This window comes from Acipenser ruthenus, chromosome 18 (assembly GCF_902713425.1).
Source record: "Acipenser ruthenus chromosome 18, fAciRut3.2 maternal haplotype, whole genome shotgun sequence".
In the NCBI taxonomy this organism is placed as follows: domain Eukaryota; kingdom Metazoa; phylum Chordata; class Actinopteri; order Acipenseriformes; family Acipenseridae; genus Acipenser; species Acipenser ruthenus.
The window spans coordinates 21,230,261-21,241,356 of NC_081206.1; the positions used below are offsets into that span (position 1 = coordinate 21,230,261).

The following is an 11,096-nucleotide window of genomic DNA, read 5'->3' on the forward strand; positions in this document are numbered from 1 at the left end:
TCCCATGGGTGATCAACCAACCACTCATGTTGGTTATCAGTGAAGATGCAGAAAAGACAGAACCGTCTTTATTTTGCAAACAAGACATTGTTGACCTTATACTTGCCTTTGCTGAAAAGATGATCAGGATGGGTGCGGGCTGAAATGTTTCGTTCAGAAGTTTCCACAACCAAGTGTAGGTAAGAGAAACAGAGAGGGATCTAATTAAAAAGACTCCTCAGGCAACTTAAATAATGTGCAAATTAACACGTGTTATTAAGGTAGTGTGAAAAGGAAAAATAGATTAGCAAGACACATAGTAGCATCAGTTAGTATATTGTTTCAGATGTCTCGTTTTATGGAATCCGTTTATATTAGCTGAATGTTGTTCAACTGAGAGGGATAGAATGAAAACGTGCGCGTAAATCAAGCAATGTACATTCATACAATGTACTGCCCTGGTTTGTTTTCCGTGCACATTCTGCGCTAGGATATGTGACTGTCACTGGTTTGCAATAATAATAATAATAATAATAATAATAATAATAATAATAATAATAATAATAATAATAATAATAATATCACAGGACGGACATTGTATGGAATTAGTTTATATTGGTTTGTGCAGTAAATCGTCAATCCTATACCCGTATGTACTGTATAAAACATTCTGACTATATGCAATAGTTTCCACCACTTAGGAACTCTTTATTCATAATTGCATTTCATATAAATGCACTATTTCCCTTGGCAACTTGGCATGCACACACATGGCATTCTCAAAACCCACTGTCTGTACCAATCTGCTACCGCCAATAGTTTTCAACCAATAAGAGCTGACCTCGAGGTTCTCTCATACAAAGGCGACGCGAAAAGGACTCTAACAACAGAGAGCGGAAGACTGTCATGGCTGACTCCGTCGAGACGTGCAGAGAGGAGCAGGATAAAGCGAGTGAAAATGCAACAAATATTGATAATGAAGACAGCAACATATGTCCAAGAAACGCTCTGTGTGTAATTCTCAACTCACTGACACAGTTTAGTTCAAAGGTTGGTGTTGGGGAAATAATACTAAAATATCTGAAACAGTCAATACACAGATACACATATTATAAGTGCTGTAAGTTACAACACTTGTTTTTAGTTTTTCACTGATTAAATTGGGATCTGTAAATGTTATGAATGTATGGCATGCATAAATCGGCTATAATTTTCAGCAAACTTGTTGTCGTTAATACGTTAATAATTGTAGTATTAAGTACCGGTATCTGAGACCAGAAACCTGCAGGATGTGGTTAGTATACTTAACACGGCATGTATTGTGTGTGTTTGTTGCACATAAGACTTGATATCAAAGTAATACATCTAATTAATAGCATGCAGACTCGGAATGGAGTCTTATTTACTTCACTGCTTATATGTGAGTAAATACAGGACAAGGTTGATGCATTACCCTTACTGTACGGTCCTGACAAAACATCCTTATTCCTCTCTGTCTGCAATTATCAACTTTTAAACACATTTCATGAAGCCTAAATGGATAATTATGGCATTACCACTCTGCAGTGTTATTTCACAAAGCATGTTCCAGCTGATTTAATAAACAAAACAAAAACAAACAAACAAACAAAAGAATACATACGTGTTTAGGTCAGAAGGAACCTATTTGTTCATGGTGTAAACGAGGTGTGTCATAATATTGGCTAATTTGTACCAGTACTCAAATGTATCTGTAAAATACTTTTAAATTAATTAAAATTAAAACTTAGGATCAGTTATTCATTTTCATTGTAAAGCATTTGGGGGAGCCTTATAAATGATCATTTTATTTTGGGAGAAAAAGCAGGTCAAGGTGAATTAAAATTTCATTTTTACCATCTTGAGACACTTTCTCCTCATTCTCGTCAACCACAAATGGAGAAAACGCTTTCCCAGAATTTGGTCTACTTGAACTGGAATGACCCTTCTGTTCAGTACAGAAAAGCTTCACTCTATACACTCATATTCTAGAAACGCCACTGATACATGTCTCCAGAAAATAGTATTGGTTTAGTATCCTTACAGTTCATTACAATGCATTGTTTTGCTGTAGTACGATATTGGCACATGAGTGGATGAAGCATGTTTGATTTGATTTAAGTTTGTTATGAGTTGCTATGATGACGTTGGTGTAGATCATAGTACAAACCAATACATTATTTACATGGAAAATGATTGAGCAAAGTTGGACATTTTGCTCTGGTGCTTCATGTGATTATTTTATTATTATTCTTATTTGTATTTTATTTAGGCAGCCTAACACTACTCTGTACTGCTTACAAACTAAAACGAGACAGTTCCTTTTGACTGTGATCTGATGCAGAGATTATGTTTTTATTGTTAAAGGTAATAAAATCTTGAAAATGGTTTCTAAACCACTAATAACAGTAAATAACCTGCATCTGTTCTTTACAGAAAGCGGTATATATCAGAAACTAATTTCCATCACCATTTTGGTTGAGAGAGGGACAGTATTGACAAAATATAAATCAATCCATCTTGACAGGCTTTTCACATATTGCGTGAGTACATGGGCAATGATTTTCAGGGTTCTACAAAATCTACATTTTAATAGAAAATTGTATTAAAGTGCTGCTGTTCAGCTGTGTCTAGAAAACATCATTAGAACTGCCACTCCAAGGTGCTAAATACTAACCAAACGGTCTGCTATAGCTAAGAACAGTAATGATAGTGTAGATGATGGTGCTTATCTCTTTTTTGCAGCTAAATTTAGGAGCTGATGTGCTGAAAATTGATGCCGATCCAAGTAAGATCCAGAGCCTGTCGACCCTTCAACCAGAAGATTTATACAGCTCGCTGCAGCAGCACATCTTTAATTTACAGGTATATTTAACAATATGCTATTTTTGAGGGTAGATGCAGCATTTGCCCTATATTTGCTCAACAGTGACTCACAATTTATACCAGACTGGATTTCTTGATTTTATTTTTTATACCTCCTGTCTAGCTGGGATTATAGGATTACGTTTTAAACTCCGGGCTACTTCTGTTAATTTATGTGTTTATCTGTTTATCCCCTATCTGGAACTCAGTATATCTATACATCTGTGTGTAGCAAGTTACAAAAAAAAAACTATTTAAAAATAAAATCTAGAATCTTTTTTCTGTTGAAAAGCCAACCACTAGTAGCCTCATTCTACTGGACATGGGAATAGTGTTTGCATTCCAAAATGCAGCCAAACTAGTATTATTTTATATTACACTTTGATTAAATTTGTCTTAAAAGCTTTGCTTCTTAATCCTCCGTCTACATGCAGCCTATCCTGTAATTTTTACAGTAAGTAATCTGGATATCACAACTCTGTTTCTGATTTTCTGGATCTTTATACAATCACTGGTCTTCAAGTGGTATTGCTCTATGATGGACAAATATTTAATAATAAAAAAAGTAAATACATTTTGAAGCTCAAACAGAAAAGAAGTGTAAATTGACTATTGGATTGACAGACTACTAAATTCATCATGGGTTTGTCTTTATTAAAAAAAAAAAAAAAAAAGTGTCTTTAGGCTGTAAACATTCTTCTATCCCCCTCCTCCTTTTTTTTCTTAAGTCTGTTTCAGAAAAACTCAAGTTTATGGTGAAAGATAACACTGGAACGACATCTCAAGTAAAATCTGCACCAGAAAAAACGGTTGGCACCAGTGGCAAGTTAAACACAGATAAAGGTCTTGCAGATAACTCACAGTTAAATGGGAGGATTAAAGCAGGTCAGGAGGAGTCCAAGCACCATATTGATGACCGTATAGTCCAGATCAAGGCTGGAAATTCAGAAGTAAGATGTCTGCTGTTGCTTTTCTCTGCTTGGATATTTTAGACAACATTGAACATGGTAGTTTTGTGTAAATGCTTTTGTGTGAGCTACAAAACATGTAGTAAATAATTTTACAAATGCCGTCAATTCCATAGGCAACTCCAATCACAGTAAGGCATGGGTTTCAGAGTTTTACGAAGCAGGTAGTTTTAAGTTTCATGAGTGTGAAAGATGGTGCAGATGATTTTATTTATTTGATTTAGAGCTTTAATTTGGATGAACTGCCTCTGAACAATGATCGGCAGTATAACAAACTAAGACATTTGGTTCACTTCAGAATTATTTATTCTGTGGCAGTAAACCAAAAGAAGTATAATAACACTCTAGAGAAGCTTGTTTGGATAGTGAAAACATGTTAGATTTTCAACAAACTTGATACCTCTGCATGAGGCTATAGGGGGAAACTTCACATTGCAACTATCTACTAAATACAAGAATGATTTTCCATTTAGATAAAAAAAAAAATTTAAACAAACATATAATATGCTTGAATTTATTTTCACAGATTGGTAGAAGGATAGCGGCGTTCATTGAAAGAAAGCAGGGAGAGATCAATGAAAATAATGTCAGAGAATTCTGCAATGTTATAAACTGTAATCAAGGTAAGGATTTTAGTTTGACACTTCTGGAGATTGTCATCATACTTGGGAAGGTTTTTTTTTTTTTTTGCCCTTAATAGTCACAGAAAGAGACACATTGATTTCATTGAGGCAGTTAAATCTCACACAAGGTATGTAAAAAAAACAAAACAAAAAAAAAAAACCTGTACATTTCCAAAGGAAAAATCTGCTGTAATAAACTGATTTAAAGTTCTTGTTTGTATTAATAAGTAATACATTTAAGATATCCCTGTAGGATAGCCTAACTGTGATTTTCTATATATAATTGTAGTGATGCTTGTCAAGTTTGATAGAATTTCAGAACTAAAGCAGTAGATATTAAAATGTTACAGAACAAGAAATACATTGCTTTATCTTTGCTGTATCATGTGTTGTCCGTATGAAAGGAATATCTACTTTTTTTTAACATAATCCTGGTTTTGATAATTAGATAAGTCACCTGGTGAATACATTTCTCAATTTTTACTCAAGAACGAACAGTGCAACAGAATTGCGCCAGAATTGTTGCAAGAGGGAGATGCGATACAGAAAGCATAAGCTACAGCAAAGGTAAAGTAATGTGTTTCTTGTAAACACTGCAGGGGGTTCTGTAACCCTTTTAAGGGTTAAGTCATACCCAGGAACTCCTAGTTCTTATATCTGTGCTTTATCTACTAGACCACCCAACTTAAATACTTTCCAATTCCCAGGGTAACACAACCATTAGCTGTGTAGTCCTGTAAAGGTACAATTGAAACATGTTCTGTTTATTTCAACATGACTCTGAAAGACTGGCATGAGAAAATAATTTAAAAAAAAAAAAGAAGTAAAATGGTGAGGGTCTACAGGGTCATTTTTTCAGAGCACTGTAACAAGTAATGTCAAAGTTTCCACAAAGCAGGTAGTTTTAAGTCACAAGAGATGAAAGACCAACACAGTTCCCTCAGCAATGGAATCTGTCTGGGTTTGACCCTGTGACCATACAGTTGTAGTCAAAAGTTTACATACCCCAATGGGAATTTATAATTTCTAGAAATTTCTCAAACAAATAATTAAAGGAAAAACTTTTGCTACAAAAGATTTTGGTTTTGTGGATGAAGAAAAAGTTACAAGAAATACAATTATTTATTTCAGCAATTTTTTTTGCAAAACTCCAAAAATGCTAATTCTAAAGTATTTATACCCTGACAAGGATAATGAAATTAATAGCTAGTTGAGGCACCTTTAGTAATAATAACCTCTTTTAAAAGATTAGGATATTTGTCAGTGAGCTTTTGGCATGATTCTTTAGTGATTTTTGTCCATTTTTCAACGCAAAATTGTTCCAGTTCATTCAAATTCGAAAGACTTCTCTTGTGCACCGCCTTCTTCAACTCATACCAAAGATTCTCAGTGGAATTTAGATCGGGACTTTGGCTAGGCCATTCCAGAACCTTGATTTTATTCTTCTTTAACCATTCTGAAGTAGATTTTGATGTGTGGTTTGTATTGGAACTAAATTTCCTGTGCCATCAGAGGAAAAACAGTCCCATAGAAGGATATTACCATCTCCATGCTTGACAGTAAGTATGGTGTTCTTTTCTTTGTACGCCTCACCAGACTTTCTCCAAACGTAATGACTATCAGCATGACCAAATAGCTCAATTTGTGTTTCATCACTCCACAAAATCTTTGACCAGAACTCATATCCATCATTCAAATGCTGTTTTGCAAACTTTAAGCAATTGTCCTTGTGATGTTTTCCTAAAAGTGTCTTTTTCCTTGGCTGTGACCATTGAGGCCTTCACCATGCAGTGCTCGACCTATGGTTGAAATGGAAACCCCAGCCCCAGCCAATTCACTTTGAATATCTTTGGCAGTTAATCTCAGATTGTTATTAACCTTCCTCGCAATTCTTCTACTTGTTCTTGGTGAAAGAACCTTCTTTCTTCCAGACCGAGGGAGCGTTGAGACAGTACCATGAGTCTTGTACTTCTTGATTTAATATAAACAATAGTTGAAATTGGGATACTCCTATGCTTGCAAATCTTTTTATATAATTCTGCAGCTTTATGACAATACATAATTTTCTGCCTACGATCTTCAGATAGCTCTTTACTTTTTCCCATGTTGACTTATTAGTAATGACAGCAATCATCCTATGCCTAACTGTTTTATACTCTGTAAGAATGTTCACCTACAATCCAGCATTTTCTAGACTTTTTTTTAGTATTAGGTTCTGCATTATCATATTGAAAGTTCTAGCCCCTTGTATACAGTACTATCATAGCATCAAAGGGTATGAATACTTTTGAATTAGAATTTTTTGAGTTTTGCAAAATAAATTGCTGAAATAAACAATTGAAGACCTCTATTTCTTGTCACTTTTTTCCTCAGCCACAAAAGGAAAACTTTTGCTACAAAATGTATTTGTTTTCTAGAAATCTCTAGAAATTATACATTTCCATTGGGGTATGTAAACTTTTGACTACAACTGTATACTATAACAGTTTACTACTGTTTTTTTTTTTTTTTTTTTTTTTTTACTTTTTTGCAGAAAACAGCTGTGCCAGAACCGATGCTGTGTTCACTCCCTACCCTGGATTCAGAAGCCATGTCAAAGGTATTTTTGTCTGATAATTGTTGTAGATATGTAGTCCTCATTACAGCATACAGTAATCTCCATTTTTTGAAACAGGTAGGGCAATTCAACACAACAGCTTTTTCCATAGAACTAAAGAAAGCCAATTTGTAATTCTTTGCCACTGTGTTTATTAATTGCAGACAAAATACAATATAGTATTTGATAATACACTTTAGCTATTTGTGTAACTGTTCAACTTTGTAATTTATAATCAGGTTCTGTATAATCACAGTAATGTTTGTATTTGGCTGTCATCTTGCATAACAAAGGGTGATCATTTTTTTAATAGTCTGTATTTTGATGTCCGCCTTAAGTATGCTGCTGTTCCATAAGTTACATACACAGTATGTGAAATAGTTTATTAACCACTGCCCATGTTTTATACATGTTTTATAATTTGGAGATTCGTTAATCTTACCAATCAGAAATAGTGAAGTAGGTCCCTGCCCTCAAGAACTTGTTCTAAGAAATGCCAGGTTTTGTCACAATTGGCTGAGCAGTATGACAAAATTTCATGTGTTATTTTTTCTTGATAGAAAATTGTGTGACCTACGTAATGGTAATAATATATTTGATAATGTCATAAATGTATTTTATGTTAGTTTAAATACAGTAGAACCTCATTTATTCACGCCCGTTCATCCGCGACTTCAATATAAACTCAATGGATTTGAAAAAAATAAAAATAATAATAAAAATAAATTTAAAAAGTATTGGACACTGGTCCTGACTCCTGATACTGTAGCAGAGTAGTACAATGTCATGGACTTACAATATATTTCCAGTCTGTATTGAACTTGTACAATTCTGATACCATTTGTATGTCAAGATATAAAAATGTTAGCACTGTAGCACTATTGTACCTGCGTCTCATACCATTATACCTACCCACGGGGCACAATTTGCAATGCCATAAGAAAAGTCCTCAATTACAATTTCAGAAGTGTGCTAAATTAACCTATGCAGCCCTTGGGAGCTTCAGTTTCTGTTTTTAGCGGTTTTGTGCTGTTCCAGTGACCAGAGTCATAAACACATACGGGCCTCAGACCAGACCAGACAGAGGGGGGGAACCTTGTGTGAAACCCAGCTCAGTCCCCATAGACTGTGGGAGTCCAGCTATTGAGGAAAGGCTTCAAAACATAGAAGCTCATTTAAAGTTAACAACAGGTACTTCATGTCTGTCTACATGCTGCCTGCATGCCTGCCTGCCTGCCTCCTGTTTGCCCATCCTCTGAGTTAAGCTTCCTGTCTCATTTCTCCTGTGTGTCATCTTGTAATCGCTATTGTTTTCCCTCTGCCACTATCTTGGTACTTCCCCGTGTTGCTCAGATTTTAATCTGTTTGTATTTATTGCTTCCTGGATTGCTTTCTGTCTCCTTGTCAGTTTACATTTTTCTTTTTTAACATTTGTATTGTCTGTCTGTTCATCTAGTTGTCTCTATCTTTTGACAGTTAATCTGCTGTCTTTTGTGTTTGAATTTATGGTCAGTTTCGTCGTCTGTTTATTTTTTACAATAAACAATCAGCTTTTGTCATACTGGTAAATCCTATAAATTGCAGTCCACTTATCAGTATTTTTCTTATAAATACAGTCCTTAATATTTTACTTTGATGTTTTTTTTGGACCAGGTGGACCAGTCCCTTTAAACATTTATCAGAGGCTTAAAATTCTGGAGGATAGAATTCTGGAGCTAGAAGGACTTTCTCCAGAATATTTTCAGTCTAATGTATGTATTGGTTCTGATTTCATTTATTGAGTTGCTTATTCAGTTAATTAGTCATTTTAATATGAATGTGCCGCTGTACATTCTAAGAAGAACTCCATCTAAAAGATATTCATGTTTAATATAGAGGGTTCCAGTCGAGAGCAGTGCTGCAGTCTGCCTGCTTCATGTGTAAATGAAGGGTGAGAAGTCTAGCATGGGGGCTGCTTTCCTGTGAAATGGGGAAGAGATTGGTTGCCCCCTGGTGGTCAACCACAACATATTGAAAACCTTGGCCGTAGAGCTGGTAATTCAGTAGTCCAGGGTACTGAAGTTGGCTGGTGTCTGCATTTTTTGCTTTTAGGGACCCACTTCCTGGGCATTGCACATTGGGGTAAGGGTGGGGTACCAAACAGACTTGGGACATTCTTTTGTGGATAGAAAGTACGGGGTCACAGATGCACAGAGTTGCTTATATTTCCACGTGTTCAAGAATTGCTAAGCATTTATAAGCATAAGACAAGTAATATGTAAATAAGGATTCTGATATGCTTGTGGTCAAAACCAACATTTTGGCTGGTAACTGACTCTATTTAGGCTTTTAGCCAAGGGGTAAACCATTACTTCATGTGAAGAGGCTTCTCGTTTTGTTTGCTTGGCTGAGAGACTTAAGTTTGTCTTTAAATAAGCGGCATTTGTTTTGAGCCCATTGAATTAATTTACCTGCTAATAGAGGGAGAAAAACATCTGGAATCTTTGAAGATAATCACGATACAATGCCAAACAAGAACATTCTGTTCTGATTAGCTCATTAGTGAGTAATTAAAAACAAAAACAAAATATACATCATCATATATACTTCAGTTTGCTTTCGAATTATTGCATTTTCAAGTATAAAATAATAGCAGTATAGTATACCAGGAATGGGAGGTTCAAATGTTAGTGATGAAATAGAACAATCTTTTGTTCAATCTGTTAAACTTTAAGTCTAAATAACTTATCAAGCGTGTGAGTTTAGTGCACAGCATGTATTGGCGTTGATTCTCTCCTAGTCCCAGCTACATGCTTGCCTTCTGTTTCTATTTCAAATCTCCTTTACAGTTTCTGCATGTGTTTGTACTTGCAAGCATATTATAGGAACAATCATAATAGACTTAATTTAGTTAATGTTTCCTTGAATGCAGTGCAATAACTTAACCAGCTTATTATGCCTTCTGAGATTCCAACATTTATTAATTTAGTGATTTATAAATTACTTTCCTGAATCGTGGTTCTAGACATGGAGACCAGTATTGCTATTAGCCCAGCATCCATGGTAAGATTTACAATAGCTTTTAGTCATTTAACTTTTGGGTATTGCACCCGAGTTATCTGTGCTATCAATGGCAGATTTTTGTAACTCTCTTAATTAGTGTTTCTTTTTTAATCCCCCAGAGCTTTTTACATAAAAGACAGAAGGCTCAGCCACCTCAGGTACACTTTTTTTATTTTATTTTTTTTCTGCTCACTTTGCAGCCTTCAGAGGTCTGCGATTGACTCTAAATTGCTTCTGTATATTCCAGACCTACACCCTGACAGAGCTGGATGGGAAGATTAATGCGCTCAAGGCAACGCTATTGAAGAAAGTAAATGAGTCTCTGCCCATGGAGACTGACGAGCTCCCCTTGTGAAGTCATTTCCAATTTGGAGACTGTAACCTTTTGCAGCTTGACTCCCCCACTTAAGCAAAATACTTCAAGACAAATGCACAATAAAAGATTGTGATTTTTTTTCCAACCACCACATGAAGACAATCTTGTTTTTTTATTTTCTTAAATACATATACAAATATACATACATGCATGCGTGCACGCTTATATGTGTGTGTGTGTAATTAATTAGGGCTGTCAAGCGAGTAAATTTGAGATTAAAAACATTAATCTCCTATCTTGGTTTTAATCGCATATTTAATTGATACTATTACTGCATCTATCTCATGTAAGTTTGTTTTATTACTGATATTGCATTTATTATCATCATCCAAAAAACAAACCAGCATAAAAACCCTGTTTTCCTATTTCTGGATTCTGGATTCTATTTGTTGGTCCATCTTTATAGTTTTCTATTTATTTACAATCCAGCATTTGTTAAATTGTTTGAACCAACTGCTAAATCACAATGGAGTCAGATTATTGCTCACCTTACTGCAAATTCTCAGTTTCCTTTTATAGTTTCTTTTACTCATAAACTGATTTTTTTCATTTGCCGTTTAAATAATAATAATATTCTTTTATTTTATTAATAACTTAATTGCCTAAATAAAAAAACAAAATAAAAATAA

The 11,096-nt window shown here is 34.8% G+C and overlaps 1 protein-coding gene across 1 annotated transcript; it reads left to right on the forward strand.

The window, feature by feature from the left end:
- The first annotated feature begins 842 nt into the window (after positions 1 to 842).
- Positions 843 to 10,558, forward strand: LOC117411347 (MAP3K12-binding inhibitory protein 1-like). The gene is made up of 9 exons (XM_058991496.1): positions 843 to 1,029; positions 2,743 to 2,862; positions 3,591 to 3,812; positions 4,357 to 4,453; positions 6,987 to 7,052; positions 8,088 to 8,240; positions 8,703 to 8,800; positions 10,211 to 10,249; positions 10,339 to 10,558. The coding sequence occupies exons 1-9, from the start codon at positions 886 to 888 to the stop codon at positions 10,444 to 10,446; spliced, it is 1,047 nt and encodes a 348-aa protein (XP_058847479.1). The 5' UTR covers positions 843 to 885; the 3' UTR covers positions 10,447 to 10,558.
- The last annotated feature ends 538 nt before the right edge of the window (positions 10,559 to 11,096 follow it).

What these genes read in the sequence shown, in the direction of transcription:
- LOC117411347 (XM_058991496.1), top strand. Translation starts at nt 886, where the DNA reads ATGGCTGACTCCGTCGAGACGTGCAGAGAGGAGCAGGATAAAGCGAGT. An exon ending in ATTCAGAAGCCATGTCAAAG is followed by an intron (nt 7,053 to 8,087) that starts GTATTTTTGTCT and finishes GTGCTGTTCCAG; the next exon opens with TGACCAGAGTCATAAACACA. An exon ending in AGAAGGCTCAGCCACCTCAG is followed by an intron (nt 10,250 to 10,338) that starts GTACACTTTTTT and finishes TGTATATTCCAG; the next exon opens with ACCTACACCCTGACAGAGCT.